Here is a 19,394-nt window from a genome sequence, read left to right on the forward strand (position 1 = left end):
CCTGGCCGCTCGGCCGCCGGCGCCAGCCTCGCTACTTCCGCTTCCGCTTCGTTCCCTTCCAGGGAGTCTGTCACAATTCCTCTCAGCAGACATGGCCGAAAAACTTCAGGGACCATCAACAAATGTCCAACCGCCGAAGAGGACGAAAATAACCCCAGGATCCCGGAAGACAGGTGTGGTCGAGGAAGCATGTTGAGGAAGTCGTTGGGTAGCCCCAGGAGTAGTAAGGAGGGATCACTGGAACCTTCCTGGCTGGCCCAACTCCACTAACTGTGCCCCAACCCTCATCTCAGGAGAGGAGACCCTGCTGCCTTATGAACCCAACGTGTTTTCCCAAACCTGCTCCCCATCGTCTTGGGATAACCTACCCTATTCCTGTCCTTCACTTCCTGCCAAACAGCAAGCACTAATTACATCTAGCTTATCCACCTGTCTGCATCCCCACTTCTTCCCCTGATCCCACCTTCACCTTTCTCTTGTCTCCACACTACAGTGCTCAGAAGCCATGGGATTAAAACCACTTTTCAACCAATGCAAACATATTTCAGTTCAGTTCAGTCACTCAGTCGTGTCCGACTCTGCGACCCCATGAATCGCAGCTTGCCAGGCCTCCCTGTCCATCACCAACTCCTGGAGTTCACTCAGACTCACGTCCATTGAGTCAGTGATGCCATCCAGCCATCTCATCCTCTGTCATCCCCTTCTCCTCCTGCCCCCAATCCCTCCCATATGTGTAAATATATGTAAAGCCCTTAGAGCTGTTTCTGTCATGTGGAAGGATTATGTGTTTGCTAGTATCATTTTGTTATTTTTAACACTGTCATTTATTATAGTTTATTTTAGGTCAAGTTCTTTGGAAAACAGTCTTTGAGAAAGAGATGTGCCGGCAGGAAGTTTACTGCGAAGCCACACTTGTAAGGAAGTAATACAGGCCAAACAGGGCAGAGAAGAGAATTAAACTGTGAGGAAGTTAAAATGGAGGCCTCTGTCCTTCTAGGAGCACTGAAACTGGGGTACTCCTTCCAAGGCCTACCTGGCCTTTATACCCTAATACGGACCAAGAGACTCAGATCTGAGACCTCATTAGCCTACATTTCAGGCTAGAGGAATGAGTGTCTTTGTCCTGAAGGGTGGATTTGGGTGGTAGCCAGTGTCCACTGCATTATTACTACCTAGTAGTCAGTTCCATTGGAGGAGGGCATGGCAACCCATTCCAGTATTCTGGCCTAGAGAATCCCACGGACAGAGGAGCCTGGCAGGCTACAGTCCATAGAGTCGCACAGAGACACAACTGAAGCAGCTAAGCAGCAGCAGCAGTCCCTTCCATGGCTCCTTTTATCTCCAAGACAGACAAGCTTTCATAGCTCTTCCACCCCTCTCTGCCATCTCCCGCCACACACCCTCTTCACAACAGCCTATGGTCTCTTGCTCCTCTGCAGAGGCATACCTGCCTCTAAGGGCCTGTCAACACAGTTTTCACCCTGTGATGTTGCCTGCATCCATATCAGCACACCTTCCTCTCCAGCCAGGTTGGGGCCATCTAGTTCCTATCTGTGCCCTGAGCATAGGAGGTCCTGCCTAGGCTGCTCCAGACTCATTGATCACAGGGAGGACATCCCCACTTCCCCCAAGGAAGTGGCGCCCAGCCCTCCCCACTCTGTCCCTCGGTGCAGATGCTCTTTCCTGTTGGGAATAAAGTACCAGAGACTCAGCTTCCTTCCTTTCTGCATGTGGCCTTGGAGAGGGCGGGACCTGGAGGGAGGAGGGGACTCCTGAGGAGGGAGGTGGGACAGAGGTTTCCTTGGGGTGAGGAATTCTGCTGTGGCAGGCTGAGGTGTGGGCCTCGTGAGCCAGTGGAGGGAGTATCCATCTCTGCCGGGACGGCCGGGGGAGAGGGCCCTCCTCAAGGCCAAGGCTCTTTGCGGAGGAGGGAGCACTGGACGCCTGGTCAAGCCTGGTGATCTCCATACCACACTGTCCTCTGCAGCTCAGAGAGGAGCAGTGCCCAGCGGAGGCCCCTGTCTACCCTGCCCCACTTCCATCTGGGGGGCAAAACCGGGAAACCTCATCGACGAAGGTATCTCAGGTGCCTCCCCATCTTTCCCATCTCCCTCATTTCCTGAGGGAACCAGAACCTTCTCCTTCTCAGAGGGGCCTAGATGAACACAGTAGCTCAGAGGAGCGCCCACTTTGCCTGCTCTAACCCGGACCTTTGCCCTCACTCCGCTCCAGCTCCTCCAGCCATGGACTCGGCAGCCAGGGACAAAACGCAACCCGCACTCCCCACTGGTATGAGCCCTTCTGGGTAGGCCAAGGGAGGGATGGTGGCAAGAAAGATGGGGATGGTGAGTTGGGGTCTGACTGGAGCTCTGTAGGGTGGGGAGAGGAGTGGACCGCCCTAGGGGACAGGCCAAGGGGTAGGAAGGGGAGCAGATTCGGCAGCCACTTCCTGCAGGCCTAGCCCAATTGATGCAGCTGCCCAGGCTCTTCCTGCCCAGGGCTGGAGTGGCCGGAGCAGGAAAGGGCGGAGCAGCTGGCCCGGGGTGCAGCTCTCAAGTGGGCCTCGGGCATCTTCTACCGGCCAGAGCAGCTGGCCAGGCTGGGTCAGTACCGGAACCGTGAGGTGCAGCGGACCTGTTCTCTGGAAGCGCGCATCAAGGTGGGCATCGGGCAGGAGGGAGGAGTGCTGGGGGCAAGCTGCAGGGCTGGCAAGGCCTCACTGCCTACCTCCCTCCCACAGTCGGTGGTGCAGTCATACCTGGAGGGTGTGAAGACCGGGGTGTGGCAGCTGGCCCAGGCCCTTGAGGCCGTACAGGGAGCCCGCGAGGCCCTGGGCCAGGCCCGTGGGCTGCTCCGGGATATGGCTGAGGCTGCACAGACCCTAGAACCCCTGCGGGAGCAGGTTGTGGAACACAAACAACTGCAGGCCCTGTCTCAGCTGTTGCCCCGGCTGCGAGCTGGTGAGTGTGCCTGGCCCTCGGCCTCAGTCCTCTGCCAGCCGGTTGACAAGCACCAAGGGGCTTGTCGCTGATCAAGGGGCTGGGACACCAGTGGGAAATTGCATGGAGGGACACATCGGGGACCTGCCAGAGAGTAATACAGGCTTCAGATGACGTATGAAGCACGGTGCCTGTTAGCTCATTCTGGGGTTCCCAAGCGTGCAAGGGCTTCCCTGGTAGCTTAGCTGGTAAAGAATCCACTTGCAATGCAGGAGTCCCTGGTTTTATTCCTAGGTTGGGAAGATCCCCTGGAAAAGGGATAGGCTACCCACTCCAGTACTCTTGGGCTTCCCAGGTGGCTCAGTAGTAAAGAATCCACCTGCAACGAGGGAGACCTGGGTTCAATCCCTGGGTTGGGGAGATCCCCTGGAGGAGGGCATGGCAACCCACTCCAGTATTCTTGCCTGGAGAATCCCATTGAACAGAGGAGCCTGGTGGGCTACAGTCCATGGGGTCACAAAGAGTCGGACATGACAGCAACTAAGTGCAGTACAAGCATGGGATGTCTGAGTCAGGACTGACACCTGTGGCTCTGCCCAACTTGGCTCTTATATACTGAACTATTTCCCTAACAGGGTGGTCAAAGAGCCACTGGCATGACTCCCTCCCCCAAGTCCCTCCCTTCCTCCTGTTTCATCAGCTCAAGGGTTTACACCCTAACCACCATATAGGCCCTTCCCTGGGTCTTTTCAGGTTGGCCAGTGCTCTACTGTACTGATTATTAAATCTTTTACACATCACCCCAGCCCAAGGCGTCAACATCCACTGCTGTACCCACTGCACAGGTGGAAAGGTTTAGACTCAAGGCTGTCTCTTCTCTCTGATTAGTGCCAGCTGCAGTGGCCCACACACAGACCCTGATTGATGCCCAGCGGCTCTTGGAGGCCTATGTGAGCCTTCGGGAACTGGAGCAGCTGCAAGAGGAGACGTGCGTACCTCTTGGGGGCCTGGAGTTGCCAGTCTTTGAGGGGCTGGGCCCTCTGGCTGAGGCTCTGGGCCAGGCTGTGGAAGCGGCCGCAGGGGCTGCAGGGCAGCTGGCCCGGGAGAACCCAGCCTTGCTGGTGGCTGCTGTGCGTGTGGCCGAGGTGGATGCTGGGTGCACCACCTCCCTGGAGCAGGCTCCACGGGACTGGCGGCAGCGCTGTCTGCGTGCACTACAGCAGGGCTTGGAGCGGGTCCACTTCGGGACATCTCTGCAGCCTGGGCCTGGGGAACTAGCAAAGTGGCTGGAGGCTCTGCGGGTGGCTCTGCCAGCCGAGTTGGCCATGGCTGAGGCTCTGGTAGCACCCTGCTGCCCACCACACTACAAAGTTGTCCAGTTGTGGGCCCACACCCTGCATGGAGGCCTGCGGCGCTGCCTGCAGCAACTCCTGGAAGGGCCTGAGTTGGAAGAAGCCGACACCTTCACCCTGCTGCACTGGGTGCTGCATGTGTACCAGGGGTCAGTGTCTCTGGGGCAGTAGGGCATGGGGACATCAAAGGCTGGGGGCTCCGTGTAACACTGGGCCACCCACCTCCAGGCCAGAAATGATGGGGAGCCTGGAGTTGGGGCCTGAGGCTGACGTGTCTGATCTGGAGCCCCTCCTGACCCTGGAAAACATTGAGCAGCTGGAGGCAACATTTGTGGCCAAAGTCCAGGTGAGTAGTTGGAGCCCAGGTTCAGAGCAGTTCTGCCGCCACCCGTGGGCCTGTATCTGTGGAGTCGTGCATCTACCCGTCTCTAGCAGTGTCAGTGCCCTGCTACATCCTGCTGCACCTTGCCCCCTTTCCCCAGGCAAAGGTGGCCCAGTGGCTGCAGAAGGCACTGGATGGGGAGGTAGTCGAGTGGGGCCGAGAGCAGGAACCCGACACAGACCTGTCTGGCTTCTACCACTCGCCATTGCCAGCCATCGTGCTGCAGGTGGGTGAAAAGTGGCAGGGGGCAGCCCTCACAGGGAAAGGGAAGGAGGGCAGGACCAGGACCCCGCTAATGGCTGCCCATCCCTGCCTGTAGATCCTGGAAGAGAACATTCGTGTGACCAGAATAGTCAGTGTGTCACTGGAGCAGCGGGTGCATGGCATGGCACTATCAGAACTGAGCGCCTTCCTGAGGAGGTCTGACCCACTCCCAACTCCTGGCCCTGCTCCTGGGCAGCCCTAAGGGGTTCTGAGTGATCAGACACACCCATGGGAAAGGACTCCTTCAAGACAGGGCCTTGGGTATCTTGGAGGTGGGGCCAGAGTACTAAGGACTGGGGTTGTATCAGAGTGACAGCAGGTACCGGAGCCACCTCTGCTCTTTGCAGCTTCACCGATGCTCTGATCCGATTCTCCCGAGACCATCTCAGGGGGGAAGCAGTGGTCCCTCATTACGTGCCCTACCTACTGGCCACCCTCAACCACCAGTTAGCACTCAGGTACCAAGATGTGCCCACAGAATGCCACCTTCACTAACCCCTGACTGAACATCTATTCAGTATGGATCTAGCCTACACTGGGCCTTTAGGAATTTTAGACTCACGTAACCCTGGGGTTCCAATCCTAGTTCTCCTAATTACTAGCTGTGTGACCTTGGGCCAGTTATCTAATCTCTCTGAATTTTGCTTCTGTCGTCAATAGTATATGGGTGGACCTTCTGAGACTCAGGTGAGATTACAGATATAAAGTACCTACCACAGTACCTGGCACAGAGTGTCAATTATTCATTCATTCAACAAATATTTATCAAGGCCCTATTCTGTGCCAGGTAATGTCTAGCGTTACCGCTGTGAATATAACAAAAATATTCCCTTCCTCTAGGGTCTTATGTTCCCTGGGGTGTGGGCAAGAGAGAACAAACAAGTTAATGATGATTTTGACTCCCTCCTGACTAGGATTAACTCTCTCCTCTTACCGAAACAAACTGAAAGACATAACTTGTTCAAGATCATACCGCGAATTAGAGGCAGGTCCAGGTGGCATGTGTGCCTTCTAACTCGCTGAGCCCACCACTTCAGCCTCAGCTGTGTCCACCCTTTCAGAAGTGCAGGGAGCCGCCCTTCTTGTCCCCTCAGGCGACACACTTGTGCCACTAGGTGGCGCCCGAGTGGCTAGACAAGAGAGGACCTCTCGGGCCTTGGCCTTGGTCCTGAAGCCGTCCTTTCGGTCGGTCCAGCTCCTCCGTATCCGTCCTGCAGCCCAAATGGGTGGTTCCCGGAGTCTTGGCTCCGGTGGAGGCAGAGCTGGACAAGTTGCAGAAGAGGATCTGTGGCCTGGTGTTGGAGGCGCTGCTGGCGGAGCTACAGGCGAGGCTTCAGGGGGAGATGGGGTTGGGAGGAGGAGATACAGCGTATGCATGGGGGCCTCTGCCGGGGAATGCTGGGTCTGAATCGTCGCTCCAACTACGTCTCTAAACTCCGTTCCCAGCCCCTATTCGCGGCTCTGCCCTCGCGTCGCTGGCTCTCAAGCCCAGAGCTGCTGGATGACGTGTGCAAGCGGACGGCGCGATTCTGCCAGAACTTTCAGCACGTGCGGAATCCCGCGGTCCAGGTGCATCTGCGGGGAAAGGCTGAGGGCGGGGGGCGGTGTCAAAGTGCCCATGGGAAAAACATCCTGGACCCATTTGATCGCGATCCCTACAGCTGTTGCTGGTCGAGGCGGAGCGTACGGTGGTGCTGCAGTACTTAAGTGCGCTGATGCAAGGCCGCCTAGTCTGCCGCGGTGCTGACGAGAGGACCCAGGCGGCCGAGCGCATGCAGCACGATGCGGCCCAGCTTCAGGAGCTTTTCCTCGGTTTGGTGAGAATTCGCTGGGCGAGAGGATGGGCGGGAGTCTTAGTGATTTGATAGGGGTCGAGGACTGGAGAAAGACCAACCCCTGCGTGCTCAGGGCCTGGAGGAGAGCGTTCAGTGTGTGCCAGTGCTGCTTGCATTGAAGGAGCTGCTGAACCTCCGCGACCCCACGCTACTTGGCCTCGAGGTGGCAGGCTTGCGGCAACAGTTTCCCGACGTGAGGTGCGAAGACGGGCCGGGAAGGGAGGAGACCCAGGAGCGGCTGGGCGGGGCTAACGCACCCGTCACTCCACAGCGAGGATCACGTCTCCGCCCTCCTGGACCTGCGCGGAGACGTGTCCCGAGAGCAGCGCCTGGCCGCACTCAGCTCTCTGCGGGCCGGCCCGCAGCCCTCGCCCCAAGCTGGTCGCCGAGCACTTTTCAGCCTCGTGCCAACACCTGCACCCTCGCTGGCCTCCTGCTTCCCCTCAGGGTCCTGTGCCTGACCCCTGACTGCCCGCAGAATAAAGTCACGTCCCCGTACGCCTGAATTGTACGTGTTGGTGAAGGGTGGATGAAATAAAAGTGCCCACGAAGGGCAGGGGGTCCACGTGCAGTGACACACCTAAGGTATCCTGGTTCCAGTTCTGATATATGGCTGCGCCCCACCTATTCCGGTACAAGACCTGTATGTGGGCTGCTTTCCCAAGTACCCGGGCTTCCACAGTGTGCGGATTACACCCTTACGTGTGCGCGCACCCGCAGAGAGCTAGCGTCTCCTACGCCAGAAGTCAGTCAACTGAGGCAGAGGGGGCGGCCTTAAGGCAACACCCCACCCAGGGGCGTGACCCTATGGCGGACACCTCCCCCCTGCTCTGCCTGGCCCCACCCCAAGCCGTGTCCTCGTGCTCTTGCGGCAGCAGAGATTGACGCGAATCCGCGCTCTTTCGTCTGAGCGTGCGCGCGCCCGAGCCCGTGCGTCACCAGCGTCGGCTCCCGCGGGCTGGGCAGCCGGCGGCCTGTGTTGCGGAGCGGGAACAGCGGCGGCGAGAAGAGGATTGAACAGGTGGGGGCGCGGCACGCGGATGTAATCCCCCCACCCCCACGAGGCCGAAAAGGCGTTCGACCGGACCCCTCCTCATCTACCTTGGAACCCCGCTCCATTGTCCACTGGCCCCGCCCTCCATTGGGCACGCCCTTTGCCCTAGCCCCCGCCACTTATTGGCTGTAGGTCACTCCCCTCCTCGATTTCCTAGTACCCATTGGCTCCTCTTCAATGTTATCTTCTCTCGGAGTTTCTTATTGGCGCAGACCACACCCGCTTATATATCACCAGACTCCGCCTTCAGTCTGGGCTCCTCCCACAACCATCTTTCATTCATTCTGCATCTAGTGCTGGGTACTTTGGTCATGGAGGTGAATGAGACCCGTCCCTGCCCTCAGGGAGTTCAGGGGATGATGTGGGGGGACGCGGACCTGGGCTCCAACAATGACAGCCTAGGGTGGTAAAGAAGCCGCTTGGGCACTGGGAGTCTCTAAGACGCTGGGAAGGCTTCCCGGAGGAAGTGAGGCCCAAACCGAGTACTGAAGAATGGTTAGGAGTTTGTTACAGGGAGACATTGGGAGGGCATTCTTGGCAAAAGGACCTGAGACATGAAAGAAACAAGCGTATCCTGGTAATTCCAAAGAGGTAGGTCAAATGAAAGAAGGGGAGATAAAGAGGATTGGTACAAGTAAGAGACCTAGAGAGCAGTGAGGAATCCAGAAAAGTGTATGGTTAGTTGAGGGGAAGGAAGCCTGAGTCCCGAAATCATCCAGCAGATTGTCACTAGGCGGAATGCTGGGAAGAGGGGGAGGGGATCAGAACTAGCTGGGGAAGCCAGGTACAGGGAAGGAATGATTCCAGTTCTGAGAGGGACAAGGGCTCTCGGTTTCATTCCTTTACTGAACAACTGTTCTGGGGACACAGCTGTGAACACTTAGAAGGAGAAAACATAATAATCACATATACTGTACTTCAGATGGTGATGACTGCATTGGAGGACAATATTGTGGAAAAGGTGAGGTTCTGGTGGAGAGGGTTTAGAGGAGGTTTACTGTCTTAAAGAGGGTGTGTCGGGAAGGCTTTTCTAACAAGATATTTGTACAGAAATCTGAGGAAAGTGAGAGTGACCCCTGCTGTTATATGAGGGGAAAGTGTTCCAGACAGGGACATTTTCAGTTTGAGATGCCTGTTATACATTCAAGTAAACATGTTGAATTGAGAACTGACAACACAGTTTGAGGGGCTTCCCTGTGTTTCAGATGGTAAAGAATCTGCCTGCAATGCAGGAGACCTGGGTTGGGAAAATCTCTGGTGAAGGGAATGGCAACCCACTCCGTATCCAGTATTCTTGCCTGAAGAATTCCATGGACATAGGAGCCTGGTGGGCTACAGTTCATAGGGTTGCAAAGAGTCGGATACAGCTGAGCAATTTACACACACAGAACACTAGTCTGAAGTTTATGGAAGAAGTTTGGGCTGACATATTTAAAATCATGAGAGTGGATGAGATCACCCAGGGAGAGAGCATAAATGGAGAAGAGAAGTTTTCAAGTCCTGGACATTAGAGTTTTTTTTTTTTTTTCTTTCCAGGGGAGGGGCGGGTAAGGAAGGATTTATTACTTGTAGCAAGTTAGGAGAACAGCAGGGATCTTTCCCAAAGCAGTGTCTCCACATTATGGTGTTAAGAGGTCAGAAAGATAGGGATGACCAGCAAGGAAGACAAGAACAAGCCACTAGTGAGATGGGAGAATTATGTCCCAGTGTATTTGGGAACCAAGTGGAAGATGTGGCCAAGCTGAGATGAAGTCATTAACTTTGTCAAGTTCTACTGATCAACATGAAGATCATTGGTGACCTTGGTCAGGTCAGTTTTGATAGAGAGCAGGGGCCAGAAGCCCCTACTTGAAGTGAAATTTAGGACAGAACAGGAAAGAAGGAATTAGATAGAGACTGAGTATAGATGACTTGGAGTGTTGTGTTACCCTGAGAAGCAGCTGGAGGGAGATGCAGTGAAGCTAGAAGACTATGGGGTCAAGTGAGGGTTTTGTTTTTTAAGATGGAGAAATAACAGCATGTGTTTATACTGACGGGAAGAATCCGACAGAATGGAAGAGACTGATGATGTAGGAGGTGTAGGAAAAAGGAGAGAGGCTGGAATTATGTCCCTGAGCAGACAGGAGAGTTCAGAGGATGGAGCCTTTGGTCAGTCTCTGGGGAGAGACTGGGTTGGACTGAGCCCTGGTACAGAGTTGGGATAACTGTCCTAACACTGGCCTTGGATGACCACCAGCAAGATGGCTCTGATAGGAGACACCCAGGGATTGGCTTGGATTGGCTGAGCTTTCCCTCTGCTTACAAAGAGCTGGTTCTAATTTAGATTTGAACAGATGGCCCAGAGGGGAGAGAGCATTCCAGGTGGAGGGACTAGCATAACCAAGGGGCAGGTAGGCCCAATGGGCTGGAGGAGGTGAATGCAGCTGGGTGGGAGGGGCGGAGTGAGACTGAGAAAATGCCAGAGGTAGAAGGCAGATAGAAGGTAGTGAGACCCCCTCACCTTTCATCCTGGCAGCTGAGGCTACACTGTACCAAATTCCCAGTCTGGGCGGGCGCTGAGCACAGAATCATGAGTTGGGGGCTTAAGGCTTACAATCAGAAGCTCATGAGCTAAAGGGATTTGAGGAACCACCATCTACGTGGATGTATGAGACTTCCTCCTGCTTTCCCCCAGTCCAGGGAATGGACTAACTAGGGTGGAGGTGAGGGGGCATAGGGCCTGCTAGCCCTCAGGCCATACCCACTCATTGCTGGCCTCCACATCCTTCCTGTGTCTGCAGAAGTCGCCGGTGTGGGGAGCTGGAGTGACCCGGCCGGATGTGCCCTCCAGGACAGAATGGTGCTGGACTCAGGTGCTCAGGTGTATGAGCAGGCACCCCCCAGCCCGCCAGCCAGCCCCTCCTCCTTGGCCCATAGGCCGGGGCCCTCAGACCGAGATGGGACAGTGCTGTTCCCCTGGCCTCAGTCCCTGGCCCTGCCCCTGGCTCTGTCTGTCCCCTCAGCCCTGCGGCCCCGGGCGGAGAGGCAGCCCTTCTCAGAGCTGCACTTGGGCCGCCGTGGACACATGCGGCGCAGCGAGAGCACCTACACCGTGAACAGTACTGGCCGGCGGGGGGGCAGCACCCAGAGTCGGGCCCCGCCTGGACGGGGACGGGACCCAGGTGGGGGCACCCTGCGGCCCGCGGCCTCCCTGCCTCACATCGCTAAGGCTCGAAAGGAGGCAGGCCGTGGTGCCAGCAAGAGCCCCTGCATGTTGGTGGCTCTGCGGCCAACCAATATGGACCGCGAGCGGGACAAGTTCTTCCAGTCCCATTACACCTACAACCCACAGTTCGAGTACCAGGAACCCATGCCCACGGCTGTGCTGGAGAAATACTGTGAGGCCTCTGGACAGTTCATTCATCAGGTCAGTGCAGACTGCCCGCCTCACCCCAGCCCAGACCACCTGAGCGGTCCAGCTTGACCTGCTGCTGCGGCCCTCTGTGCAGGCAGTTGGCATCATCGAGGCTGTCCTGGAGAAGTTTGGGACCTATGAACACTTTGAGGCTGCAACGGGGGGCCAGCTGCTGACCAAGTGCCAGATCTGGTCCATTGTGCGCAGATACATGCAGAAGGAAGGCTGCGTCGGTGAGGTGAGCTCACACTGCCAGTGATGCCCCTTTTCCACCTGCTTCCAATCAGACTGCCCAGTGGGCAGTGCCAGGCCCAGCTCTGTTCTGGTGGAGCTAGTGACCTCAGGCCAGCCCTGCTCCCGTCCCTGCCCCAATCAGGTGGGAGCTGGCTCCAAGCGGAGGTGGGGCAGGGTGGGTGTCGTGGCCAAGTGTCTGGCCTGGCTCCCCTGTGGCATCAGCAGGTCCACCTCCCCACTGGCCCCCGGGGTTGGTGGCCATGACACGTGTCTCTGCCACCCGCAGGTAGTGGTGCAGCTGAGTGAGGACCTGCTGTCCCAGGCAGTGATGATGGTGGAGAACAGCCGACCAACGTTGGCCATCACCCTGACTGGAGCCCGCCAGTACTGGTTGGAGGGCATGCTGCGGCATGAGATAGGTCAGGGTGTGGTAGGTGGGTGGGCTGGGATGAGAGGGGGCTGGGACATGGGGGCAGGGCAGTGAGGGGCCCCAGTAATTCCACCCCCTCTCATTTTCCCCCTTCCCTTCACCAGCAGCCACCTCCTCCCTCTGGCTCACAGAGGTACGCCAGAACATGCCAGCCCACTCTTTGGGCTCACCCTTATTTCCTGTTTCTTTTGGGTATCTTTTCCTCCCTCAGCTTCCTCTCTGATTTCCCTTGTCCGTGGGGCAAGACTGCTGAGGCCCGGACAGGCCAGAGGGAGAACCCTAAGGGCCCCACTAGTCTAGCCAACAGTACAGGCCTTCCATGGTGGATGCAAGTTCAGATTCTGGGAAGGGAAATGGCTGAAGACACAGCTGGATTTAGGAGGGGACTGGCCAGGCTGGAAAGGCAGGCATAGGACACGAATTACTATTCTTTCATATCTGTCACTCCTCGTCAAGAATCATGTTGCTCTGGGCAAAAGGTGGTTTTTGCTGAATATGTTAGCATGAAATGGGCATGCAAGGGTGTGGGGACCGGGTGGTGTGTGAGTTCCCGGCCTCTCTAGGGGGCTGCAGAGGGTGGGGGGCGAAGCAGTGTGAGTTTGGGAGAGTTGTGTGTGTATAGTCCTAGACGGATGGGGGAGGATTCATGTGTGTGAGCCTCTGGGTCCTTGGGTGTGAGTTCACCTAAAGATGGTCTTGATGATGCGTTGGGTGAGTATGGGTGTGGGGTGGAGAGGCTTGTGTGAGAGCCTGATTTTAGGGGCATAAAGCTATGTGAGTCACCAGCTAGAGGTCCAGACGGGCAGAGCAGGGCCTGGATAGGGCCAGGCAGGAAGACCCCCTGGATGCCCAGCCCAGCCTCTTCTTTGCTCTCCCCGCAGGTACCCACTACCTTCGGGGCGTGAACAACGCGCGGCAGCCGTGGCACAGCGCCGAGGGCCGGCAGCAGTACGGGCTGCGGCCAGCAAACCCCACGGAGGAGGGCCTGGCCAGCCTGCACAGCGTCCTGTTCCGCAAGCAGCCCTTCCTGTGGCGCGCAGCGCTGCTCTACTATACAATACATCGTGCAGCGCGCATGTCCTTTCGTCAGCTCTTCCAGGACCTGGCACGCTACGTGCAGGATGCCGATGTGCGCTGGGAATACTGTGTGCGCGCCAAGCGCGGCCAGACTGACACCTCGCTGCCCGGTGGGCACCAGTCCCTGCGGGTTGGCGGGGGAGTGCCTTGATCTGGGGCGGGAGGGTGAGGGTGGGGCTTTGGACCTAGGGCTCACGGCCCTCCTTGCCCACAGGCTGCTTCAGCAAGGACCAGGTATACCTGGATGGCATTCTGCGCATTCTGCGGCATCGCCAGACCATCGACTTCCCGCTGCTGACCTCGCTGGGCAAGGTGAGGGGCCACAGGGCCTTCAGAGGTCCCAGCCAGCTCTCCCCCTCACTGCTGTATTCCCTGAGCCTCTGGTTGGAACTCCACTGAGGACTGGGTGCCAGGCCTCTCGTGGTGGGAGCGTGGGTGGAGTGAGCACAGGAGATGACGTGACAGTCCGGCAGCCAGTATAGGTGCTTTTTCCAGCCCACAGGTGTGTGCGTAGACACTGCAAAGGAAGTGAGCATTCCAGGCCAGGAGAGCAGTCAGGAAGGCCTGCAGAAGCAGGCTGGAGAAACAGCCAGGGATCAAGCCCTTGGCACTGGGTATCTGTGCCAAGCTGAGGAAGTTGAACTTCATCCAAAGCAGTGGGGAATCCAAGGAGCTTCAAGCAAAGGGTGGCACAGATGTTGGCTTTAGAAGGCTCTGTGTATCATATGGAAGGAGAGGCCTAGGGAGGGGAGTGCAAGGGGAAGAGGAAGAGGCCTTTCTCATCTCTTCTGCAGCATTGATGGTGGTCTGGCATAACCCCGCAGTGGCCATGCCATTGGAGAAGAAGGGGCAAGCTGGAGAGATCTTCAGAGAGTGAAATCTTTTCAACTCAGTGGCCACTCTGAGTGGGAGGGTGACATATTCTAAGTCCCCACCCTGGAATCTGACCTAGGTGCTCTGACAAGGGTCGGGCTGCATAAGCTGGCACCCAGGAAGGCTGGCGTCTAACACCTGGTATCCAGGGAAAGGTGTTCAGAAGGCATTTGGATACCCAGATTTGGAGATGAAGGGGGGAAGCTGGACTGGATACAGGAGTGGGGTTGTAGCACATAGATGTTAGAAGAAGGTTTTGAGAGAAAGAGCAAACACCCAGGATGGAGCCACAGGGTACAGAACGTTGGGAGTGAATCAAAAGGGGAGTGGGAGAGGTTCTGGGAGCAAAGGGCTATGGGCCATTGGAAGAGAGCTGGGACCAGCTGCCTGAAAACCAGGGGATCCTGCACTGAGGCCCAGCTTTCTCCCTGCAGGTTTCCTATGAGGATGTGGATCACCTCCGGCCCCACGGGGTGCTGGACAACACCCGGGTGCCCCACTTCATGCAGGACTTAGCACGATACCGGCAGCAGTTGGAACACATCATGACCACCAACCGGCTGGATGAGGCAGAGCTGGGCCGCCTGCTGCCTGACTGATACTGGTTGAGGGCTCCGGATCGGCCCCCAGAACACGAAGCTGGCTGCTCTGTGCTTCCACAGCCTGGGTGTTTCTTGGGGCCTGGGGAGGGCAGAAGCATTTCAGGAGGGAGGAGCGGCAACAGCAGAGAATTTGTGCTAGCCTCCCTGGACCCCGAGGGCCAACAGCAGCATGTCAGGCAGACTAAGTCTGCCCTCCTGTCTCCAGCTGTCTGTTGAGCCGAGGAAGAGCCTGAGGACAGGAGGGAAGCTGAGCATGGATGGGCATTGGGGGGAGGGGTTGGGAGTAGAAACTTGTTCTTGCATGAGATGGCTTTGGGTGTATGCGTACTCCAGTCTTTTCGTCCCCCCACCTGGCCCCTTGGTGCTCCTTCAGCTTTCACGCTGTCTACCTCTCACTGGGTCCTGGTGGGGATCTCCCTTCTCCTGGGGTGACTGCCTGAGCCTGCCGTCCTGGCTTTCACACAGACTCAAGGAGCAGGGATCCTGGTAGTAGAGACCCAGCTGGGCTGGGCTGTGCTTTCCAGCATTTTGCCTCTCCCATTGTCATTGTGTGTTTTCCCTATTTATGTGCGGTGTGTCCTGGGCTTCTGAAAGTTCGATGGAGGGAATAGGGCTCCTCTGGAATGCACTGAATGTTCCTAGCCCCGCCCTCCCTCACACATACACAGGCCTTGTGAGTCAAGCCGAGAGCTCCCCTGGCCTTGCCCTCAACCTCTGCACTGGCCTCTGCTGTCCCTGTCTTTGCTCACACCCTCGCAGCTGGTCTCTGGCAGAAGTTGGCATAGGCTGGCAGCATCCACAATCAAGCCTGAGGGGCAGGCCCCCAGTGGTTCCAAGTTCTGAGCCTCTCTTCAACCAGGAGAGGTGCCAAGATGATTGTTGCTTCTAGTTTCACCTCAGACTCAGCTGTGTGAGGTTGACCCAGCCCCGCTCCCACCCTTGGCCTTAGTTTTTCCATTCGAAAACTTGGACACACAGCTGGAAAGTCCTTATTCCTTTAGTCATTGAATATGTGTAGAGCACCTTCTGTGTACCAGTTAACTGGTCAGAATCCTCACTGAGCTCCCAGTCCTGAGAAAAGTCAATTAAAACAATTATAATGAAGTGTGTCGGCTTCATCTACTCACGATCACTTCCTCTCTTAATCTCCCTTCCCAAGCCCCTTTCCTGGCCCTTTGTGCCAGTGCTAGGGGCTTTCTGGGGTGGGGCTGGTGATGACACATGTCCCCAAATGATAAAAGGGCCATGGAGCAGGGCCCAAGAATCTGGCCCTTGTCCCACTGGGGACCTGGGTCTGGGGTCTCCAGGGGTACAGCTTGTACTGTTGAGGACAGAAATGGGCTGAGGACTGTGCCATGGGCACAGGGCTGCCCAAAGACTTTGGGACTTAGAGGCAGACATCCACATCCTCGTTCCTGGGCAAAGAGCCACAATCAGAGTCCAGGCTGACCCTCCAGAATTTATTCACTTTCAGTGGTACTGGGCCAGATGGAACATTGGTGGCGTCTGACCCCACTTTGGCAGGATCCCAGATCACATGCTGCTAGGATGAAGAGCGGCCTGTCGGTGCTATGGCTTTCAGGAATCTAGAAATAATGGAGAGGGCCTGGTCATTCAGGTGGAGCCCCGCCTCCTCCACCTCCCAAGCCATGCCCTCCCGCCAGATATGGGCAGCCTCACACCTTCAGACTCGTCTCCAGCTTCGAAGTCAGGCTCCGGCTCTGGCTCTGGCTCCGCCTCTGGCTCTGGCTCCGCCTCTGGCTCTGGTTCCGCCTCTGGCTCCGGTTCCGCCTCTGGCTCTGGTTCCGGATCCATTTGGGGGTCCAACTCCGGTTCAGCCCCTTCAGAGGTCTCGGCTTCCAGCTCTGGCTCAGCTTCTTCGAGGGTTCCGGATTGTGCTGCCTCGGAGTCCTCAGGACCCCGGGCCTCGTCGGATTCTGGAGCTCTGGGCAGCCAGGGGCACGTGGTTCCTGAGTCAGCAGCCCCGGGAGTCCAGTGGCCTGGGCATGGAGGGTCATAGCTTCGTTCCCGGTAGCCTACGGCGGAGGTAGGAGTGTCTCAGGCTCAGTTTATCCTCGGTGGTTTCCTCTGCACATGTGCAAGTCTTTGGGGAAGACCATGGATCGATGCCCCCATGCCACGCCCCCTCCTCTGACCTAGGGTCCGCCTCCCCCGCAGGCTCTCACCGGTCCCCACGTGCTGCCAGTCCCAGGTGGGGTCCGGCGCCCGCACAGTTCGCTGGGCGCAGCTCAGCAGCTCCTGGCAGGCAGCCTCGCCCTTGCTCTGCACCAGCAGCAACAGGCGGCGCACCCTGCGTTCGGCGTCAGGCAGCGCGTCTAGCGCCTCGTACTCGGGCCCGGTGAGCACGCCCCGTGCCAGCAGCGCATCCAGCAGCAGCCCCGAGTCCGCCTGCAGCGTCTCTACCAGGCGTTTCCGCTCGCGGTCGATAGTCTCTGATGGCCTTTCCTGGGTGTTGCCCATGGTAGGGGCTGCATCGGAGGCGAGGGGCGAAAGGTAGTGGGGGCGGGAGCTCCCCTGCTTCTGACCTCTCTCCCGGGGCCCCAGTGAACATCCGTGGCTGGGGTCTAAGTTCACCTGGATCTCTGCGGTCTGTTAGCCCCGCAGCGCAGCACCGATCCTGCCTCCCTGACCTTTTCTATCTTATCTCTGCCTCGGGCTTCACCTTCCGTCCCTAAATGTTAACTGTGGCACTCCTCTCCTCCCCTAGCTACCCCAGGACCCTCATCTACTCTGACTGCTCTCCCCAAGCAGGTCCTTCCTCCTGAGCCCCTGCCACCTTAGACACCGCGATAGATTCAGACCTAGTTTATCCAACCTAACTTCTCTTTCCTAACCTGTTTCCCCAAGGTACAGCTAGTCCTGATAAACCACACCCAGCCTGCAATCAAGTTCCTTTCCAGTCTATCTGCCGAATACTTCTGTCAACTTCACCACTGAGTCTAGTCTCACTTCCAGCCTAGACCCTGCAAAGCTCCATATCTCCCCTCCCAGATCCCAGTGCTGAGAGTCTTCCTGCTCCTCTCACCTACTGGAGGAAGTCCAGACCCTTATCCTGACCCTGAGGTCCATCCTTCCAGGACAGGCCCCTGCCTCTGCACCCCCTCACTGATACCACCACCATGTTGGAACCCCAATGTGGTTTCCTGGCCTCTTCTGGTTCCCTAATACCTGAGTAGAGATACCTGAGTCCTCTTGAGTCTTAGCTCTGACCAAGATCTTCTGACATCACCTGAGACCAAACTGTCTCCCTGCTGCCCTGGGAATGATTCACAGCCATCATCTTGAAGTATCCAGGACTCAACTCATAAAAGCTACCAGCAAATGTCAAACGTTCACCGTTTCCCTCAGTGGATCCTCCCATTTTGAGAGGCTGTCACCACCCCAACAGCAGGCCTTGGGCAGAAATTAATCTGCTTTGTTCACTTATCAACAGCCAAGGACAATGGCCCATCTCCTCTTGGTTCGCCTGACCCAGGCAGCAAGGTCCCTGGCATTAAGGGGCAATTAGGTCAGGCCCTGGGCCACTCCCTTTCTCAGTCCATCTCCCTTGGCCTTGGCTTTGTCCAAGGATTTCATCCTCTCTTTGGGGTCCCCCCTTTACCTCCTTACTTGGCTCTAGGTCTGGGAGAGAGGATTTGGTCTTAACCCCCATCTCTCTCACTGCCTGGTGTCATGCTATGCCTCCCTAGTCATTGCACCCCTCCTAGCCATACTGAGGTGTCAGCCCTTCCCTCAGGCCATGAGCAGAGACCCTTTGCCGTTCCCTTTCCCTTCATGTCCCATCTGTGACAAATGCTGCTCCTCCCCTGACATCTCAGAGAGAATTGGCATCTCCCTCCACCCCTCATCTCCTGTAACAGTCTCTCCCAGCACCTCTCACTCCTGTCCATCACCCTACAGAACAGTGACTTTGACAACTCTCTAGGGTAGGATTATTGTGCCCATTTTACAGATGAGGAGACAGGCTCAGAGAGACCAAGTGGCAGAACTGGAGTCTGACTTGCTCCAGCCTGAACTATGAGGTGTCTGGCCAAGCAGAATGCCAACCATAACAACCTGTCCCCTAACCCTCGTGGGACCACCAGAGAGAATCCAGACTATCTATTCACTTCCCAGCCCCTAGATAGCAGGCTTTCCCCCACTTCCCTCAACCATTCAGTACCGGCACTTCCCAAACTTTGTAGACACTCTTCCCTGGGCCTGGAATCCCCTTTCTTCCTCCCTTGAAAGATGGACCCATCTTTCAAGACTCAAATGTCTCCTCGTTTACCCCAATGCAGGAGTGTCCCGGAGGCAGATACGTTCCTTCTCCTCTGTATCCCAGTGAACATCATACACCCGCACTAGGCTGACATCACTGGGCTGTGTACCATGGATCCTCTGCCCTCTTACTTGAGGTTTCCAAACTCTGTCCCCCCGGTCAAAAGTGCAGGAAGGGAGGGAGGGCAGAACCCACTGTCCACAGGTGCAGAGAGGGAGGGGACATACTAGGTTGGCCCCTCCTTTTTTCTCCCTCCTCCCCAAATTATTTTCATGTTAGCTTCCTCCTCTAGTTACCTCAAGTCCTGCCTTTTGTCCTGTCTGGAGAGCAGAGACCCCAGCTAGTCTGGATCCTCTGAGATTTAATGCTCAGAATATCGAAATTATGTCCTTCAATGGTCACAGCCCAGATTCTTCCCAGAGGACCTGGCGGCTCCAGTTAGCACGCGTGGTCAAGGGTCTCTGCCGCCCTCCCCACCTCGCTCCCTGCGCGTTCTTTGGCTAAGGAGCGAAGGTGGTGGGCCACCACGGAAGACGTCGCGCACCTGCGAACTCAACATCCATCCCTACACCCAGCCCCAGAGATAAGAGTCCTGCGGAAGGGAGGAGAAGGAAGGAGAGGGGAGGAGAGGGGCGGGGCTCACAGACCTTCGCGCACGGCTGCTGGTGGGGGTCGG

At 56.9% G+C, this 19,394-nt stretch overlaps 3 protein-coding genes across 13 annotated transcripts; 2 read left to right on the top strand and 1 right to left on the bottom strand.

Annotated features, from left to right (window-relative positions):
• The first annotated feature begins 1,790 nt into the window (after nt 1-1,790).
• EXOC3L1 (exocyst complex component 3-like 1) lies at nt 1,791-7,555 on the top strand. 9 transcript variants are annotated; one of them, XM_010851059.1, is made up of 14 exons: nt 1,791-2,077; nt 2,233-2,289; nt 2,499-2,659; nt 2,741-2,960; nt 3,828-4,440; nt 4,520-4,637; nt 4,774-4,899; nt 4,993-5,093; nt 5,285-5,395; nt 6,133-6,262; nt 6,384-6,506; nt 6,599-6,754; nt 6,846-6,970; nt 7,044-7,360. In XM_010851059.1, the coding sequence occupies exons 2-14, from the start codon at nt 2,244-2,246 to the stop codon at nt 7,231-7,233; spliced, it is 2,220 nt and encodes a 739-aa protein (XP_010849361.1). In that variant the 5' UTR covers nt 1,791-2,077; nt 2,233-2,243; the 3' UTR covers nt 7,234-7,360. The 9 variants fall into 9 exon arrangements, with proteins under 9 accessions (XP_010849361.1, XP_010849358.1, XP_010849359.1 ...); XM_010851056.1 differs by having other exon boundaries at nt 2,484-2,659; nt 6,846-7,555; XM_010851057.1 differs by having other exon boundaries at nt 2,484-2,659; nt 6,155-6,506; nt 7,044-7,555.
• Nucleotides 7,556-7,709: 154 nt separating this feature from the next.
• On the top strand, nt 7,710-15,880 carry KIAA0895L (KIAA0895-like ortholog). Of its 2 annotated transcripts, XM_010851063.1 has the most exons (8): nt 7,710-7,793; nt 8,749-8,787; nt 10,607-11,232; nt 11,315-11,458; nt 11,741-11,873; nt 12,766-13,071; nt 13,176-13,273; nt 14,269-15,880. In XM_010851063.1, exons 3-8 carry the CDS (start codon nt 10,663-10,665, stop codon nt 14,431-14,433), a joined length of 1,416 nt encoding a protein of 471 aa, XP_010849365.1. In that variant the 5' UTR covers nt 7,710-7,793; nt 8,749-8,787; nt 10,607-10,662; the 3' UTR covers nt 14,434-15,880. The 2 variants fall into 2 exon arrangements, with proteins under 2 accessions (XP_010849365.1, XP_010849364.1); XM_010851062.1 differs by lacking the exon at nt 8,749-8,787.
• Nucleotides 15,881-15,929: 49 nt separating this feature from the next.
• NOL3 (nucleolar protein 3 (apoptosis repressor with CARD domain)) lies at nt 15,930-19,388 on the bottom strand. Of its 2 annotated transcripts, none has more exons than XM_010851064.1 (4): nt 19,366-19,388; nt 16,623-16,925; nt 16,119-16,472; nt 15,930-16,022 (listed from the first exon to the last, which is right to left on the bottom strand). In XM_010851064.1, the coding sequence occupies exons 2-4, from the start codon at nt 16,915-16,917 to the stop codon at nt 16,015-16,017; spliced, it is 657 nt and encodes a 218-aa protein (XP_010849366.1). In that variant the 5' UTR covers nt 16,918-16,925; nt 19,366-19,388; the 3' UTR covers nt 15,930-16,014. The 2 variants fall into 2 exon arrangements, with proteins under 2 accessions (XP_010849366.1, XP_010849367.1); XM_010851065.1 differs by having other exon boundaries at nt 19,015-19,388.
• Nucleotides 19,389-19,394: the final 6 nt, after the last annotated feature.

This window comes from Bison bison, unplaced genomic scaffold (genome assembly GCF_000754665.1).
Source record: "Bison bison bison isolate TAMUID 2011002044 unplaced genomic scaffold, Bison_UMD1.0 scf7180017864297, whole genome shotgun sequence".
In the NCBI taxonomy this organism is placed as follows: domain Eukaryota; kingdom Metazoa; phylum Chordata; class Mammalia; order Artiodactyla; family Bovidae; genus Bison; species Bison bison.